Consider the following 20,177-nt stretch of genomic DNA (forward strand, 5'->3'; position numbering starts at 1 on the left):
ATCTTCCACCAGTTGTGATATCCAACACCAAGACAGATGACCTGCTTACCAGAAATATAGACCTCAATGGGTCCACAGCGCAGAGGGTTAAATCCCAACCGAGGCCTCTATCTCCAAAGGAGTATGTAAATGGAAGGACTCTCCTTGCATACCTCCAACCATAATTCCAGCTTGGCAGCCTTTCAAAGAGTGACACTCCCCATAAAACATAACAAAAAATTCGCCATGGTGTAAAATCGTAGGGTGATTATCAAAATATAAAATATTGTACTTACAACGCAGTTGCCGTCCTTCTGGGAACTCATGCTGACGTCTACGCGCTCTTTGGGATCCCGGAAGGACGGGCGATGCTGCTTTAGCCAGCTGGCTTGAATTTTATGCTCTTGATTACTATGTTGTTGAAAGTGCAATATTTTATATTTTGATAATAAATCACCCTACGTTTTTACACTATGGTGAATCTCTTGTTATGTTTTATGGGGAGTGTCACTTTTTAACTGCTTGCCGACCGCCGCAAGTAGATTTACTGCGGCGGTCAGCCCCTGCCAGGCAGAGTGACGTTAATTAACGTCACTAGCCTGGGAGGGTCTGGGGAGCGAGCGTGCGCCCGCGGAGGCGCGCTCCCGCTCCCGCGCGGTCACGCACCCCCCCCCCGCGCGTGTGACCAGCGGACCCGATGTCCGCCGGCCACTCGGCGATCGTCGGGGGAAGAGGGAGAATGTCAGGCAGCTTGTGTAAACAAGCTGCCTGTCATTCTCCTCGCTGTAAAGACACTGATTACACGGATCTAGTATGTAGATCCGTTGATCAGTGTCCTTACAGCTAGAGCCACAGCCAATCACAGTAAGAATCACGCCCCTAGGGACACACACAGCCCCTCCCTCCCAAATAAAGTTAACCCCTTCACTGCCAGTGTATTTTTACAGTAACAGTGCATATGTATAGCACTGATTACTGTAGAAATGTCACTGGTAACCCCAAAAGTGTCAAAAATGTCAGTCAAGGGTCCGATCTGTCCGCCGCAATGTCGCAGTACCGCAAAAAAAATCGCAGATCGCCGCCATTACGCGTTAAAAAAAAAACAACAAAAATGACAAAAATCTTTCCCTTTGTTAGTAAACGCGATAACTTTTGCGCAAACCAATCAAAATACGCTTTTTGCGATTTTTTTTTACCAAACATAGGTAGCATAAAACAAATTGGCCGAAAATGTTAAAAAATTTTGATTTTTACATTTTTTTTTTGGGGAATTTCATATAAAAAAATGTGAAAAATATTGCTATTTTTGCAAAATTGTCGCTCTTTTTTTGTTTATAGCGCGTGATCAAAAAATCGCACAGGTGATCAAATACCACCAAAAGAAAGCTCTGTTTGTGGGAAAAAAAAGGACGTCAAATTCGTTTAGGTACAGCGTCGCACGACCGCGCAATTGTCCGTTAAAGTCACGCAGTGCCGAATCGCAAAATACCCCCTGGTCTTTTAGCAGGAAAATCCTCCGGGGCTTAAGTGGTTAAAAGGCTGGATTTATGGTTGGGGGTATACAAGGAGAAACCTTCCATTTACATACTCCTTAGTAGATAGAGGCCTTGGTTGAGATTTAACCCTATGCGCTGTGGACCCATTGAGGTCTTTATTTTTGGTAAGCAGGTCATCCAGTCTTGGTGTTTGATATCACAATTGGTGGAAGATTTTCTTTCTCACGGGGGATATCCATGTGTTGACTACATGGTTGGAGACACATACATGTTTATTATTTGTTGGCCTTGCACAGGTGTTCACATTAAATATGCAAATAGATCACTTTTTTGTTTTTTTTAATGTCATTAATCACGTTGTTTTTATAAATGTCATCAACTACGGTTTTAGGTCACTACATTTTAACCTATGTGATTATCACTTTTATATTTTGCAGAAAGCACAACTTATTTTTTCATTTTTTATATTATTTCTTTATTACTGAAAATCAAGAGAAAATAGCTGTTATTGGTTGCTCTACCTGCTCTCTAATATGCTGGAATGAAGACTGTAAATTCAGGATCTGATTGAAGAGAGGGCTTTGGAGAACAGATTTCAATAAACATAGCTTTTCTTCATTTGCTATATCCCCACGTTCCCGAACTTTTGTATGCAGACGTTCAACTGCTTGCAAGGCACGGTGGGTATCTGCATTAAAAAATAAAAGTTCAACATTTTGAACACAATAACCAATATTGCAGTTGTAAATTCTTTAATGTCTGTTATATTAGTATGTTCCATTGTTCCTATCATAATTCGTTATAGATGGTTTGGTCCTAACATGTAACCCTTTCTAGCGTTTGCTAGTTGGTTCCTAGAATTTGCAGACAGAATTTTTACATATAAAGTGAAGCACAAAAAAAAAAATAAAAATTCCGCACACACGTTTTCTTTTGCAAGGTAAGGGTTCACATATACTTTAACCAGTTCTGGACCAACCGCCACCTTTTCACTGCGGCAGGGTGGCACGGACAGGCAAAGCGACGTAGGTCTATGTCGCTCTCCTGAAGGCCGCTAGGGGGCGTGTGCGCCCCCGATCGTCAGCGGGGAAGCCGATGCGGTTGTCAGGCGGCTCCGATTGCCCTGATCTCTCCCCGCTGTGTTTACAACAGCCGACCGTCCTTCTCCCTGCAATGATCACAGAGCTCATGTGATCCTGCTATATAGGATCGCATGGCTCTGTGATCATTTCACAAGTCCAACCCCCATACAGTTAGAATCACTCCCCTAGGGTCACATTTAATCCCTTGATCAACTATGCTGTGAACCCCTTCCCTGCCAGTGTCATTATTACAGTAAGGCTGCATTCACATGTCAGCGTATGGATCGCGGGCAGAATCGCGGGACGCCTGTGCGATCCGGAGATCATTGCAAATCGCGGGACGCCTGTGCATTGCCCGTGATTTGCAATAGCACCCCAAACGCTGAGCCATGTTGCCGCGATTTCTGCCTGCCGAATCGCGGTAACATCGCGCAAAAAAAATTGCGGGACGCATTACGCCCAAAAAAGTACAAGAGCTTCTTTGGAGCGTATTGCGTCCCGCAATTTTTTTTTCGCGATGTTACCGCGATTCGGCAGGCGGAGATCGCGGCAACATCGCTCAGCGTTTGGGGTGCTATTGCAAATCACGGGCAACGCACAGGCGTCCCGCGATTTGCAATGATTTCCGGATCGCGGGCGCAATCGCGGCGATTCTGCCCGCGATCCATACGCTGACATGTGAATGCAGCCTAACAGTGCATATTTTTAGCACTGATTACTGTAGTAATGTCACTAGTACCCCCAAAAGTGTCAAATGTCAGTTAGGGGTCCGATCTGTCTGCCACAATGTCGCAAACCCGCAAAAAATAGCCTAAAATGTTAAAAAATTTTAATTTTTTTGAGAATGTCTTATAGCAGAATGTGAAAAATATTGGTTTTTTTTTTTTCAAAATTGTCGCTCTTTTTTTGTTTATAACGCAAAAAAAAAAAAAAAAAAAAAAAAAAACGCACAGGTGATCAAATACCACCAAAAGAAAGCTCTATTTGTGGGGGAAAAAAAGGACATAACTTCACTTTGGGTACAGCATCGCACGACCGCGCAATTGTCCATTAAAGTAACGCAGTGCCGAATTGCAAAATAGGGCCTGGTCATTAAGGGGGCAAATCCTTTCGGTCCAGAAGTGGTTAACTGATAAAACAGGGAATCAATGTTTTTCACATTTTCTACAGAGGAATACAAACATTGAAAATAAAAAGGACTCCAATAATACTCACCAATAGTTTCCAGCATAGTTCTCATAAGTACGGTTACCTGCACACACAAAAAAAAAAAAAACAGAGTGAACAAAACGTTAATCATCTGGCTTTGGGGTTAAGACTAACCATACCTTTGTTGTATATAAGCCTTAGCTGCCGCCAATGAGGCATACAGTATTAACAGGTGGTAAAAACATGGTTTGTACCCTACTGGACCCTGCAAAAAGCATGACCCTGGGGATACCTATGGTCATGCCCCACCTCCAATGCCAATAACTACCTGAGCTGCAATGTAAGTTTTGGGAATTTGGGGGCCCCCAGTCTCCCTTCCCTCCCCTTCCCAGTTTGCATTTATCATCGTTGTTGCAATTTCCTTACATATATACATTTTTCATAGATATGTATCATACATCTACTCCTGATGAAGTGGCGAACTTGGTCCACGAAACGCGTTGAGTCTGTTGATGCTGTGATTATTTCAAACTACTTTACTACTCCTTGGAATTTTGCTATGTTGGTTTTTATGAATTTTTATTTGTGGACCACTTACCAGCTCCCTTATTATCTTGGTCATCCAATATTTTAAAATGCTATGTTTTCATATCTGTATGTACCAATAAATGCGTAAACCAATCCCTGCCAGCCTTGTCATGTCTCTCACTCAAAGTCCCAACCTTCTTCATTTTCCATTGAACAGGGATGGAGGCGCATGGCATGTCCCATCGTGCACCTGATTCAAAGCCCCACATCTCTCCCCCTTCTATCATGGTTTGTATTCCATTTCATCTGCAATCTGTAAATGAACAGTCCTCAGCATGATGCATTAACCTAGCTAGGAGCCTACAGCTTAATGAGTTTCTAGCTGCAAGACTATGCTGCCACTGTCAGCTTCTGGGCTCTACTAATGATAGGGAAACAAACATGCAGTTCTGATCATAACATCAGCTATGACATTGTGATCACATGGCATGGCTTTGTTTGTTAACAGCTGTCACTGGCAATATAGCCAGTGTTGCGCACAGAGAAAGTACTAACTAAAAAAAGGCAGTTATTTTTTTAATACTATTGTAGCAAGGTTTCCAGGCCTGTGGCCTGATGTGGGTCTGCCATCAGTACCAGTACTCTCTCTAGCCCATGTGAGCTGTGACCCTGGGTGTGACAACTCAGGCATCTTTGTTTGTGGTTTTTATTTGGTTTAAAGGGGATGGGAGAAGGGAATGAGTGGGATACTCCTTGAGGCTTGAACTAATTACATGCGGGACTTTACTCCTGAAAAATGCCCGTTGGCGCTTCCTTGACGCCAGCTGGTGCCAACCAACGCTCCCTAACACTGTAAATATCCTGTAGAACACAGAAGTGCTGAATCCTCGACTATTAATCCAGAAGATCCAGGACTGAGAACTGTAGAACTCCTGACACTGTTGTGCTGTATAAGTCACTGAATACTGTCCCCCCACTTTGACTAGCTTGAGATAGTATGAAGTAGAACTCTGTATAGCTGTACTTGCAACTGACACACTCTGTACAGTTCAGGGCCCAACCGCAGGTGCCCCCTTTAACTCTTCAGGATCCACTGACTATGTACCCCCTCTGTAGCTTCAGGGTCCTCAACCTAGGTACCCCCTTTACAACTAGCTGGCACTGGATCCCAGAACCTCTTCCGGAGTGGTCCCCTCTAACTTCAGGCAGACCCCCAGGGGAAATCCTCAGTACTCACGACCTTTGTAGGCTTTCCTGGGATTGGACCCTCTCTCGCTCTCCGCAGGCTCTCAGCACACCGGATCCCCTCAGCTCAACTCAGCACTCTCTGGATACTCAGGCGACACCCTGAGACATCCACCTTCCTCAGACGGGAGGAGAGACAGCCGCACTCTCCTTCCTGGGACTCTGCTCCCGCCAAAGACATTATGTCATGTGCCACCCCCAAACTTATACCCACTCCCAGAATCCTTTGCAGCACAATCTGCCTCCTGGGGTAGTGACAAGCCTGGATGTGTTCCCTGATTGGGTCTCCCTGACCGCCCAATGAGAAGCCTCTCACAGGGCCAGTAAGGAGACTCCCCTCTCAGCAGACACACTTGGTAGCTATGACAACCTACCTGCACAAAAGAAAACATGACTCTGCTGTTAGGCAGACAAAGCCCACTATATTTTACCTAGCACCTACCTGTAGGGTGCTACACTATGTTTTTTTAACAAAAGATAAGAAAATGTTTTTCTTCTTGTCCATTTGTCAGTTTAATAGACCACAAATCTCCATAAAGAGGACCTGTCACGGCCTATGCTGCCACAAGGGATGTTGTTCACCCCTTGTGATAGTTATTACAAAAAAAAAAAAAAAGGGGGTAAAAAAAAAAAAAAACTAATTTAGAAACGCCTCCGTTCCATCTTGCTAACCCGCAAATGCGAACGCATACGTTACTCTAACATGCATGTGTAAACGGTGATCGCAACAATACCGCAAGTCAGAGCGAGAGCAATAATTCTAGCAGAAGATCTCCTGTGCAGCTCTAAACTGGTAACCTGTAAAAGGCATTTAAAGCGTTGCCTATGGAGAATTTTAAGCACCGTCGTTTGCCCCATTACATGGGCAGACGCAATTTTAAAGCGTGACATGTTAGGTATCTATTTACTCGGTGTAACATCATATTTCACAATATATAAAAAAAAAAAAAAAAAAAAAAAAATCAGGCTAAATTTGTTTTTTTTTTTTTTTAATTCATGAAAGTTTTTTTCCCCAAAAATTACGTTTGAAATACCGCTGTTCAAAAACAGTGTGACATAAAAATTGTTTTTATTCTATAGGGTCTCTGTTAAAAAAAATATATATTTTAAATTGGGCCCAAAGTGTCAATATTTTCTGTGGTCACCATTATTTTCCAGCACTGCCTTAACCCTCTTGGGCATGGAGTTCACCAATGCGTCACAGGTTGCCACTGGAGTCCTCTTCCACTCCTCCGTGATGACATCATGGAGCTGGTGGATGTTAGAGACCTTGCGCTCCTCCACTTTCCGTTTGAGGATGCCCCACAGATGCTCAATAGGGTTTAGGTCTGGAGACATGCTTGGCCAGTCCATCACCTTTACCCTCAGCTTCTTTAACAAGGCAGTGGTCATCTTGGAGGTTTGTTTGGGGTCGTTATGTTGGAATACTGCCCTGCGGCCCAGTCTTCGAAGGGAGGGGATCATGCTCTGCTTCAGTATGTCACAGTACATATTGACATTTATGGTTCCCTCAATGAACTGTAGCTCCCCAGTGCTGGCATTAGAAACTAGAAAATTACTTAGAACCCCCCAAACACACATACATACATATATATTATATATATATATATATATATATATATATATATATATATATATACACATATATATATATATATATATATATATACACATATACATAATATATACATATACATACACACACACACACACACACACATACATACATACAGTGCCTTGCGAAAGTATTCGGCCCCCTTGAACATTGCGACCTTTTGCCACATTTCAGGCTTCAAACATAAAGATATAAAACTAATTTTTTGTGAAGAATCAACAAGTGGGACACAATCATGAAGTGGAATGAAATTTATTGGATATTTCAGACTTTAACAAATAAAAATATGAAAAATTGGGCGTGGAAAATTATTCAGCCCCCTTAAGTTAATACTTTGTAGCGCCACCTTTTGCTGCGATTACAGCTGTAAGTCGCTTGGGGTATGTCTCTATCAGTTTTGCACATCGAGAGACTGAAAATTTTGCCCATTCCTCCTTGCAAAACAGCTCAAGCTCAGTGAGGTTGGATGGAGAGCGTTTGTGAACAGCAGTTTTCAGTTCTTTCCACAGATTCTCGATTGGATTCAGGTCTGGACTTTGACTTGGCCATTCTAACACCTGGATATGTTTATTTGTGAACCATTCCATTGTAGATTTTGCTTTATGTTTTGGATCATTGTCTTGTTGGAAGACAAATCTCCGTCCCAGTCTCAGGTCTTTTGCAGACTCCATCAGGTTTTCTTCCAGAATGGTCCTGTATTTGGCTCCATCCACCTTCCCATCAATTTTAACCATCTTCCCTGTCCCTGCTGAAGAAAAGCAGGCCCAAACCATGATGCTGCCACCACCATGTTTGACAGTGGGGATGGTATGTTTGGCGTAAAAGCAACACAGCTCATCACCCTGAACACAACATTTTGCATTGTTGCCAAAAAGTTCGATTTTGGTTTCATCTGACCAGAGCACCTTCTTCCACAGATTAGGTGTGTCTCCCAGGTGGCTTGTGCCAAACTTTAAACGACACTTTTTATGGATATCTTAAGAAATGGCTTTCTTCTTGCCACTCTTCCATAAAGGCCATATTTGTGCAGTATACGACTCATTGTTGTCCTATGGACAGAGTCTCCCACCTCAGCTGTAGATCTCTGCAGTTCATCCAAAGTGATCATGGGCCTCTTGGCTGCATCTCTGATCAGTCTTCTCCTTGTATGAGCTGAAAGTTTAGAGGGACGGCCAGGTCTTCGTAGATTTGCAGTGGTCTGATACTCCTTCCATTTCAATATTATCACTTGCACAGTGCTCCTTGAGATGTTTAAAGCTTGGGAAATCTTTTTGTATCCAAATCCGGCTTTAAACTTCTCCACAACAGTATCTCGGACCTGCCTGGTGTGTTCCTTGTTCTTCATGATGCTCTCTGCGCTTTAAAAAACGGACCTCTGAGACTATCACAGTACGGTGCATTTATACGGAGACTTGATTACACACAGGTGGATTCTATTTATCATCATTAGTCATTTAGGTCAACATTGGATCATTCAGAGATCCTCACTGAACTTCTGGAGAGAATTTGCTGCACTGAAAGTAAAGGGGCTGAATAATTTTGCACGCCCAATTTTTCAGTTTTTTATTTGTTAACAAAGTTTGAAATATCCAATAAATTTTGTTCCACTTCATAATTGTGTCCCACTTGTTGTTGATTCTTCACAAAAAATTACAGTTTTATATCTTTATGTTTGAAGCCTGAAATGTGGCAAAAGGTCGCCGAATACTTTCGCAAGGCACTATATATATATATATATATATATATATATATATATATATATATATATATATATATATATATATAATGTTTGGGGGTTCTAATTAATTTTCTAACAAAAAAAGTAGATTTTTTACATGTAGGGCGAAGTGCCAGAATAGGCTTGGGAAGGAGGTGGTTATAAAAGGGATTGCAAAGTCTAGTGTTTTTTTTTTTTTTTCATAACAAACATGTTATACTTACCTGCTCTGTGCAGTAGTTTTGCACAGAGCAACCCAGATCCTCCCTTTCTTGTGTCCCTCTTAACTGCTCCCGGCCTCTCCCTCCTGTCGAGTGCCCCCACAGCAAGCAGCTTGCTATGGGGGGCACCCGAGCCGAGCTGCATTCCTTATGTTCATTCAGACACGGAGTTGACGTTTGGCCCCGCCCCCTCTCTCCTGATTGGCTGACTTTGATTGACAGCAGCGGGAGACAATGGTGCCGCTGCTGTGTCTCAGCCAATCAGGAGGGAGAGTCCCGGACGTCCAAGGGACTCATGGACATCGCTGGATAGAAATGGGCTCAGGTAAGTATTAGGGGGTGCTGGGGCAGCTGCTATACTCAGAAGGCTTTTTTATCTTAATGCAAAAAACCTTCTGCCTTTACAACTCCTTTAACAGATGCCTTTTGCCTACTTAGTAAGTGACTGAACTGGAACAAGCGGGTGGATGTTATAGTCTAAAGCCAGTAAGTCACTGAACTGGAACAAGCATGTCTTGCATTGTTTAAATAAAAAACAACATGTTATGCTTACCTGCTCTGTGAAATAGTTTTACACAGAGCAGCCCCAAGCCTCTTCTCGGGTCCCTTGCCAGAGTTCCTGGCCCCTCCCTCCTGCCAATTGCCTCCATAACAAGCAGCTTGCTATGGGGGCACCCGAGCCTAGCTGCTGCTCTATGTGTGTACATTCAAACTAGAAGCTGCGGCTCCGCCCAACACTCTCTCTCCCCTCATTGGTTACTGACTTTGACAGCTGCGGGAGCCAATCAGGATGTAGAGTCTCAGAGTCTCTTGTGCAACATCGCTGGATCGAGGGGGGCTGCTACACACAGAAGGTTTATCTTAATGCATATAATGCATTAACATTAAAAAAAAAAAAAAAAAAAAACCTTCTGCCTTTAGAACCACTTTAAGCCAGTAAGTCACTGAACCGGAACAAGCATGTAGATGTTATCTTAGGCCTAGTACACACGAAAACGAAATTGGACGAAAAATACTGCTTTGGAAACAATCGCCCAATAATCTGATCGTTAAAACACAGCTTTCGAGAGCTGATCATGGCAATTAATGTAAGAGTATTTAAAAAGGGACAAAACCTATAAAAAAAAAAAAATTTGCACCATACCAGAATGAATGATTTTCGTTTAATCAGTGCTGTAAAAAAAATAAATAAATAAATAAAAAAAAAATAAAGACCAAGATCACGCATTCTTTAAAATAAAAGAATACATTACAATACAACACAATTTATCACTTCCAAAGTAGTATTTTGTTGTTCGAGAATTTTTGTAACCTCTTTATTTTCGATTCAGGTTCACTTTAAAAGAATGTAAAGTGAGCAGTCCAGATGTATTTTGTCCTACATTTTCAGAGACTGAAGAATGTTGTTTATCTGAGGAATGTAGGTAAGTACTGAGTAAGATACTTATTACATCTCGTGGGATCTATGCAGAAAAAAAGCAAGAATCCTCCACTTAAGCAATGGTTACAAGTAAGATCCACTTTTTTATCACTTTCTTACACAATTTCAAGCAGGTAGTCACCTCCCAAATTATTTAAGAAGGCAATATGTAGTAACCCAATGCAACCAATATGCCCAATCTTTCAGCTATAATTTTACACTAACGTGGAAATAAAATGGTTTGCATTTTCTACATACTACCTCATTTAAAAATGTTTTAATCTCGACAATCACATCTCTAGATGACCTACTGCCACTACCATATTCATGTGGTATTCATATTTCATATATTATCATAGTGCAAATACATACAATAGTGTGCAAAATGTGACAAACACAAAGTACTTCTCAAAAATGTCCTTTATGATGTGCAAATAACGTGCAACACAGTCCACAATTAATCTTTAGTGCATCACTCCACCAACGTGCCTTCACCACCACTCAGAACTCATGAGAAGACCAAGACACCCCCAATTAAAATGGTTCAATTTGTGTCTTATCGCCTCAGGGGATCAATAATCCAGGAACTGCACCAGTTTCTCCTTCACAAGCTCTCCAATATTGTCATAAAGAAGCCAAGAGAGAGAAGAACTTCAACATTTTTATACTTTTATTACTTAAAATCATCACATAAAACCAACAACAGCATACGCGCTTACATTACTACATACAGTTGTGTTCAAAATTATTCAACCCCCACTGAAATTGATTGTTTTGGCCAGTTTGACATTGATTTTGATCATTCAGTCATCCTGCTTACAATTAAATCAAAGAGGCACGTGTAGGTCAGACAAATATAACATAACATTTATAATGAAATAACCACAAATGTCTTTTCTGTGCTCACATCATTATCAGTTTTATTCAACCCCCAAGTGACATTCAATCTTAGTACTTAGTACAACATCCTTTAACAGTTATAAACGTGAAGCATAGCTTGACACAAGTGTCTTGCAGCGATCTACGGGTATCTTCACCCATTCGTCATGGGCAAAGCCTCCAGTTCAGTCACATTCTTAGGCTTGTGCACTGCAACTGCTTTCTTTAAGTCCCACCAGACGTTCTCAATCGGATTTAAGTCTGGTGACTGTGATGGCCACTCCAAAATGTTCCAGCCTTTAATCTGCAACCATGCTCTAGTTGACTAGGAGGTATGCTTGGGATCATTGTCGTGTTGAAAGGTCCAACGTCTCCCAAGCCTCAGGTTTGTGACGGACTGCATCACATTGTCATCCAATATCTCCTGGTACTGAAGAGAATTCATGGTACCTTGCACACGCTGAAGCTTCCCTGTACCTGCAGAAGCAAAACAGCCCCAAAGCATGATTGACCCCCCGCCATGCTTCACAGTAGGCAAGGTGTTCTTTTCTTCATAGGCCTTGTTCTTCCTCCTCCAAACATAGCGTTGATCCATGGGCCCAAACAGTTCTAATTTTGTTTCATCAGTCCACAGAACACTATCCCAAAACTTCTGTGGTTTGTCCACAGGACATTTGGCATACTGCAGTTGACTCTTCTTATTCTTTGGAGACAGCAAGGGGGTGCGCCTGGGAGTTCTGGCATGGAAGCCTTCATTACGCAGTGTGCGCCGTATTGTCTGAGCAGAAACTTCAGTACCCACATCTTTTCTCAGTTCCTCAGCAGTCATGCGGGGACTTTTCTCCACTCTACGCTTAAGGTAGCGCACAGCAGTCGAAGTCAGCATCTTCTTTCTGCCACGACCAGGTAGCGTTTCAACAGTGCCCTTTGCCTTGAATTTGCGAATGATGCTTCCTATGGTGTCTCTTGGTATGTTTAACATCTTTGCAATCTTCTTATAGCCATTGCCCTTCCTGTGAAGAGCAATCACCTCTTCTCTTGTCTTCCTGGACCATTCTCTTGACTTCACCATGTTTGTAACCACACCAGTAAATGTCTAGAAGGAGCCGAGTATCACAGTCATTTTAAAGCTGCCTAATTGGTGCTTATTAGGCTTTATTGCTGCTCCCTGACATCCACAGGTGTTTTCAATACCTGATTGAAAACACTTCAATGAACCTCTGTTCTTCAGAGTGGTAGTCTTTAAGGGGTTGAATAATTGTGTCAATGAAGAATTCACAAAAGAAACATTTACTACTGTATTACAAAACCAATTGATGTCATTTTAGTTGCATATGGTTCTTTAACCACTTAAGCCCCGGAAGATTTTACCCCTTTCCTGACCAGGGGGTATTTTGCGATTCGGCACTGCGTGACTTTAACGGACAATTGCGCGGTCGGGCGACGCTGTATCTAAACGAATTTGGCGTCCTTTTTTTCCCACAAACAGAGCTTTCTTTTGGTGGTATTTGATCACCTGTGCGATTTTTTGATCACGCGCTATAAACAAAAAAAGAGCGTAAATTTTGCAAAAATAGCAATATTTTTCACATTTTTTTATATGAAATTCCCCCCAAGAAAAAATGTAAAAATCAAAATTTTTTAACATTTTCGGCCAATTTGTTTTATGCTACCTATGTTTGGTAAAAAAAAAAAAAAAAAAAAAAAAAAAAAATCTCAAAAAGCGTATTTTGATTGGTTTGCGCAAAATTTATAGCGTTTACTAACAAAGGGAAAGATTTTTGTCATTTTTGTTGTTTTTTTTAAACGCGTAATGGCGGCGATCTGCGATTTTTTTTGCGGTACTGCGACATTGCGGCGGACAGATCGGACCCTTGACTGACATTTTGGCCACTTTTGGGGTTACCAGTGACATTTCTACAGTAATCCGTGCTATACATATGCACTGTTACTGTAAAAATACACTGGCAGTGAAGGGGTTAACTTTTTTTGAAAGGGAGGGGCTATGTGTGTCCCTAGGGGCGTGCTTACTACTGTGATTGGCTGTGGCTTCAGATGTATGAAGAGTGATCAACGGTTCTACATAGTAGAACCGTATGATCATCCTTCATACACAGGGGAGAATGACAGGCAGCTTGTTTACACAAGCCGCCTGACTTTCTCCCTCTCCCCCGCCGATCGCAGAGTGACCGGCGGACATCGGGTCCGCCGGTCACACGCGCGGGGGGGGGTCAATGACCATGCGGGAGCGCGCCTCCGGCGACGCGCGCTCGCTCCCTAGACCCTCACAAGCTAGTGACGTAGCCCTACGTCACTTTGCCTGTGAGGGGCTGACCGCCGACGTAGATAGTCGTGCGGCGGTCGGCAAGTGGTTAAGAAGTCCTTGTAGGATGTCATTCTGAATACAATTACAAATGTACACTAAATTCCCTAAAACCCTTCACAGCATTGGGGGGTTGAATAATTTTGAACACAACTGTATGTACTACATACGTAGTATATATGTAAGCTCAAAATGAATCAGCTCACATTAAACCATTACTGTATAGAGGTTGCCCTGTACCCAAATATTTTAAAGAGAATTTCTCCTATATGGTTAACCACTTAAGGACCATGACTATCTAAAAGGTAAATTCAGTGTTTTTTGCTAGAAAATTACTTAGAACCCCCAAACATTTTATATATTTTTTTTTTTTAGCAGAGACCATAGAGAATAACATGGAGATTGTTGCAAAACTTTATGTCACATTGTATTTGCGCAGCGGTCTTACAAATGCAGGTTTTTTGCAAAAAATACACTTTTTTGAATAAAAAAAAAAATAATAAAAAAGTAAAGTTAGCTCAGTTTTTCCTATAATGTGAAAGATAATGTTACGCTGAGTAAATTGATACCTAACATGTCATGCTTCAAAATTGGACTACTCGTGCATTGCCGGCAAACTTTGGTACTTACAAAATCTCCATAGGCGACGCTTTAAAAAATTTCTACAGGTTACCAGTTTAGAGTTACAGAGGAGGTCTCGTTCTATAATTATTGCTCTCCCTCTAACGATCGTGGCAAAACCTCCCATGTGTGGTTTGAACTGCAAACTTTCTTATTTATTTTACTTTTTATTTTTACAATGTCCCTTTAACCACTTCTGGACCGGAAGGATTTGCCCCCTTAATGACCAAACCATATTTTGCGATTCGGCACTGTGTTAGTTTAACGGACAATTGCGTGGTCGTGCAACGCTATACCCAAAAAAAATTGATGTCCTTTTTTTCCCATAAATAGAGCTTTCTTTTGGTGGTATTTGATCACTTGTGATCTTTATCCTTTTAGGCCAATTTGTATTCTGTAATATATTTTTGGTAAACAAAAAAAAAATCCCAATAAGCGTATTTTGATTGGTTTGCGCAAAAGTTATCGGGTCTACAAACTAGGGGGAAGATTTAGGTCACTTTTATTTATTTATTTATTTTTCCTAGTAATGGCGGCGATCTGCAATTTTTTAGCGTGACTGCGGCAGACAGATTGGACCCCTGACATTTTTGACACTTTTGGGGGGGACCAGTGACATATCTACAATAATCAGTGCTAAAAATATGCACTTTTACTGTACCGATACTGGCAGGGAAGGGGTTAACCTATGGGTGATCAAAGGGTTAATTGTGAGCCTAGGGGAGTGTTTTCTAACTGTGGGGGGAGGGACTTGTGAAATGATCATAAAGACCTGTGATCCTATATAGAAGCATTACAGGCGCTCTGTGATCATTTCAGAGAGAACAACAGTCAGCTGTGTTCACAACAGCTGACCGTCCTCTCTCAGCAGGGAACGATTGTGGGTGCCCGGCGGGAATCGCGGCCGCCGGTCCCGTGGATCGGCATTCCCGCTGTCTAGTGGGGGTTCACGCCCCAGCACCACTCCCTCAAACCGACGTACCCCTAGGTCGATTCACGCAGCCGAGCCAGCCTGCCGCAGTTTATATGCGGCGGGCGGTAGGCAAGTGGTTAAAAAAAATAATAGTTTTGATCAGTTTTATTCCTATTACAAGGAATGTAAGCACCCCTTGTAATATAAATAAAAGACCTCAGATATCACATCTACACTTAAAAGCAATAATTAAAAAAATAAAAAAAAATTTGGCCCTTTAAGGTCATGGGCGGAAGAGACGTCTGACATCGCTCCAGGCCTCAAGGGCATAGAGTCGGGTGGGGGCCATCTTGCCCTCACTCGACTTTTTGCCCAGCACTAGAGAGAATGAGATAATTTTCCCCACCACCGACGGTGCCAGTAAGCAGGGAAAATGACCGAGAAGCGGCAGGAGGGTGGTGGGAACCTCTCCCATCGCCCATAAAAGTGATCCTGTGATGAATCCACCAGCCGTGTAGAAAAATACCGGGGTTATGGCAGCTATCTGCTGCCATAACTCCAGTATTTAACGTCAAAGTAGCAACGTAAATACACGGTGGGTGGTCCGGAAGTGGTTAATTACCTCCTGTCACTTGATCCTAATGTGTGTATGTATGCATTGGAGGTAGGAGCCTAATGCCTCTTTTGTCCAAGTTGTGTTTTGTTGGTTGGAATGTGCCTAGACTGCACACGAATTTTCTCAGCCAACAAAAATCTACTGCAGAAGTGATGTCATGTGCTGGTTTACTTTCCGTGTGTTTTTTCTTCTCTGAGCATGCCCAGTCTTGCTCATCAGATTTTTGTCTGCCGAAATCTGCACTGACTGACAGAAAATCGGCCGTTGTGTTGACGGCCAACAAAAATTTTATAGCCTGCACACCAGATTTTATTCAGCCGAAAAGTCGGAGTTGGTTGTCGAAAGCATCATCCTAACAAGCCGAAAATCGGCCGATCGGACGTTGGCCGAAAATTCACGGCCAATAATCGATGCGTGTGTACGAGGCATTAGATTGTGAGCTCCTTGAGAGCAGAGACTGATGTGAATGTACAATATGTAAAGGGCTTAAAAACAATTAGTAAGAACATTTGATCTTGCCTCTAATTTTTCCCTCATTCATAGTTAAAATTTAATTTGTTCAAGAAAAATTTTCCTTCCTGCTCCTTCAAATTTTCTTGTCACTATGGTTGAAAATGATTGTCAGTTTAACCCCACTAAGCATTAGATAATCGAACAAACATTCTGAAAACATTGATTTTTGAACAAAATTCTACAGATGTATGGGCAGCTTTATTTTTTGTTCTGGCTATTAAGCAAACTCCAGCAGCTGTTACGTCCATGAAGCTGCAGAATAAGGCCCCTTTCACACAGACCGTTCAGATCCGCCTGTCAGTTTTTTTGGCGGATCTGAACGGTCCCCCCATGCATTCCTATGGGGCATTGGATGTCAGTGGAGACATGTCCGCTGACATCCGATCCGTCAAATCTGGATGGATGGAAACCCTATTCTACATCCGTCCAGCGGATCGGATGAGAACGGACCGACGGTCTGTTCCATCCGATTTCCCCCATAGAGATGCAAGGGGAACTGACAGCTGTGTCTCCGCACACAGCGCAGAGAACAGCTGTCATCCTCCTGCTCAGCGGGGGATCGGCGGATCGATCCCCCACTGAGAGAAACGGACTCCGTCCGACGGAGTGTGTAAAAGGAGCCTTATAGCCATACACACTATAAGATTTTCTGAAGACTTTTTCCTTTAGATTTACCAAAACCATATAATATGAGGTCAAACCTAAGCACTTTCAATTTGTATGCAATCTGGCAGGCCCTTGCACTACATAGAAAAGGTAAATCTGAAGGAAAAAGTCTTCAGAAAATCTTATAGTGTGTATGGCCATTAACCACTTAAGCCCCGGAGGATTTGGCTGCTAAACGACCAGGGGGTATTTTGCGATTCGGCACTGCGTGACTTTAACGGACAATTGCGCGGTCGTGCGACGCTGTACCTAAACGAATTTGGCGTCCTTTTTTTCCCACAAACAGAGCTTTCTTTTGGCGGTATTTGATCACCTGTGCGATTTTTTGATCACGCGCTATAAACAAAAAAAGAGCGTAAATTTTGCAAAAATAGCAATATTTTTCCTTTTTTTTTATATGAAATTCCCCCCCAAAAAAATGTAAAAATCTAAATTTTTTAACATTTTCGGCCAATTTGTTTTATGCTACCTATGTTTGGTAAAAAAAAAAAAAAAAATTGGAAAAAGCGTATTTTGATTGGTTTGCGCAAAAGTTATTGCGTTTACTGACTAAGGGAAAGATTTTTGTCATTTTTGTTGTTTTTTTTTTAACGCGTAATGGCGGCGATCTGCGATTTTTTTTGCGGTACTGCGACATTGCGGCGGACAGATCGGACCCTTGACTGACATTTTTGACACTTTTGGGGTTACCAGTGACATTTCTACAGTAATCAGTGCTATATATATGCACTGTTACTGTAAAAATACACTGGTAGTGAAGGGGTTAACTTTATTTGAGAGGGAGAAGCTGTGTGTGTCCCTAGGGGCGTGATTCTTACAGTGATTGGCTGTGGCTTCAGCTGTATGCAGAGTGATCAACGGATCTACATAGTAGATCCATATGATCAGCTCTCATACAGAGGGGAGAATGACAGGCAGCTTGTTTACACAAGCTGCCTGACTTTCTCCCTCTCCCCCGCCGATCGCAGAGTGGCCGGCGGACATCGGGTCCGCCGGTCACACGCGCGGGGGAGACCGTGACCACGCGGGAGCGCGCCTCCGGCGGCGCGCGCTCGCTCGCTCCCTAGACCCTCACAAGCTAGTGACGTAGCCCTACGTCACTTTGCCTGTGAGGGGCTGACCGCCGACGTAGATCGGCGTGCGGTGGTCGGCAAGTGGTTAAGGGACCGCAGACCACTGTGTGAGACATTGATTTCTTGGCCGCAGTCTGACTTGTGTCGCTCTTCAATCAGGAAAGCCTAGTTTCAGCTGTGAGCCTGAAGGGGGCAGATTCCCTAGCTTTAGGCTGGCCATACATTATACAATTTTCTTGAAATTTACCTTCAACTATGTAGTACAAAGGCTTACCTAACTGGATACAAGTGAAAGTGTTGTTTAGCTTTGACCCCATATTATGTGGTTTGTGGTAAATCTAACAGAAAATTGTACAAGAAAATTGAACATGTATGGCCAGCCTTAGCTGTAAGAAGTGTTCAGGTGTGTATGGATTCTAGACACAGCTGTCACTACTGGACTACTGGACCAACCTTAGGGCTCTTTCACACGGGCGTTCCGTATGTCCGCATATTATCCTATTTTTTTGCGGATGATATACGGACATAATGCATGTCAATGGCATTGCGGATGTCAGCGGAATACCATCCGCTGACATCCAATTTTGGTCCTTTCAGTTCTGTTCCGTTTTTTGGAATGGAACAGAACCCTATTTTTTTCTTCCGTTTAAAAAATGGTAAGGACGGTAAATTGGATGTCAGCGGTGTCATCCGCTGACATCCGCAATGCCCATAGACATACATTATGTCCGTATATCATCCGCAAACGGATGGGATGAAATGCGGACATACGGACCGGATGACACAAGTGTCATCCGTGTCCGTAAAAAAAAAAAAAAAAGTGCCGGAGCGGATCGCAATACGGTCCGCTCCGTGTGAAAGAGCCCATAAGCAGCCCAGGCATGTACAGCTGTAGGGTAGGAAATGCTCCAGCTGATGATGATTGGCCTAATACAAGTGACAGCTTCCTGGCAGGCTCACTTTAGTGGGTTCAGGGCAAGGATCTGAACATGCCTGAGCTCAAAGCTAGCTGCGAGTCAGAGGAGAGTACCTCTCAGCCACCTCCTGGGAAAAATGGCCAATCTAAATCTTGCAAGACTGCGCTCCAGCCTATTAAAGAGTGCATTTTTGTGGGCTTTTGAGTGCTCAGCTTTCCCAGGAATTTTTTTTTTTTTAAATCAAGGATTTATTTTTGAGTTTTTTTTTTTTTTAATAATTCTGTTTAGGGAGTGGAGGGCAGACAGTAAAGTGAACCTAATATTTTTCATGAATGGTGTGCTTTAAGTAGTGATATTGCCTAAGGCTGCAGTAAAGAAAAACTAGCACGGCAGCTATGCTTTATAAAATGTGCGTTTTGCTTTGTTTGCATCAGGACTGCCCAGGACGAGCCTGGTCACACAACATTTTAAATATGGCAGGCTCCTTGTCCAATCAAGGGCTTCTCAGAAACCACAGGCTCAACTTTACAGCCAGCATTGATTGAATGAGTTGTAAAATGCAAATTAGCACTGCAGTGTCCATCAAAGGGTGGATTGCAGTTTCTGCTCTAAATAGCCCACATAGTTTCTGGCATGCTGGTCATGTAATCTCCTTCTCTAGCCCAGGCTTCAAAGAGATGTCCATGCAGGACATCCTGTATGAACAGTCATACTTCTCTCCTGAGATGCTGTGAAGTTCCTTTCCAAGAGGAAAAGAGGCAGGTTTAGAAGGAAGGGAGCTTACAAAGAAGCAGACTTGAATGAAAAGTCACAAGACACACAACACAATTACACAAGACTGTGTCCAAACACCCATGAAATTTAACAGAGAGTCACAGGAAAAAAAAAAAAACATGGGGATGCACCCACTGGATGTTTAAAGCTGAACTCTGGGCATAAAAACATTTAAACACCGGATTAAATCCAAAAACAAAAATGTAATATATGTCAGATTACTAATGCCTAAAGTGATACTAAAGTCTGTTTTTTTCTTCTTTAAAAATAACAGCAATGTTATACTTACCTGCTCTGTGCAATGGTTTTGCACAGAGCAGCCCAGATCCTTCTCTTCTCTGGTCTCTCGTCTGCCCTCCAGCCCCCCTCCTATTGGGTGCCCCCAAAGCAAGCAGCTTGCTATGGGGGCACCCGAGCCAAGTAACAGCTC

General features: G+C 42.6%; 1 protein-coding gene across 8 annotated transcripts in view; it reads right to left on the reverse strand.

Annotated features, from left to right (window-relative positions):
- Positions 1-20,177, reverse strand: part of MPDZ (multiple PDZ domain crumbs cell polarity complex component) — a 334,396-nt gene that overhangs the window by 288,542 nt on the left and 25,677 nt on the right. For all 8 annotated transcript variants that reach the window (XM_082263865.1, XM_082263863.1, XM_082263860.1 and 5 more), the window contains exons 2-3: positions 3,773-3,809; positions 1,997-2,163 (exon numbers count right to left, since the gene is read on the reverse strand). In XM_082263865.1, the coding sequence (XP_082119991.1) occupies positions 1,997-2,163; positions 3,773-3,797 (192 nt within the window). In that variant the 5' untranslated portion in view covers positions 3,798-3,809. The remainder of the gene's footprint in view (positions 1-1,996; positions 2,164-3,772; positions 3,810-20,177) is intronic.

The sequence above is a fragment of the Pelophylax lessonae genome (assembly GCF_965119305.1).
Source record: "Pelophylax lessonae genome assembly, chromosome: 1".
In the NCBI taxonomy this organism is placed as follows: domain Eukaryota; kingdom Metazoa; phylum Chordata; class Amphibia; order Anura; family Ranidae; genus Pelophylax; species Pelophylax lessonae.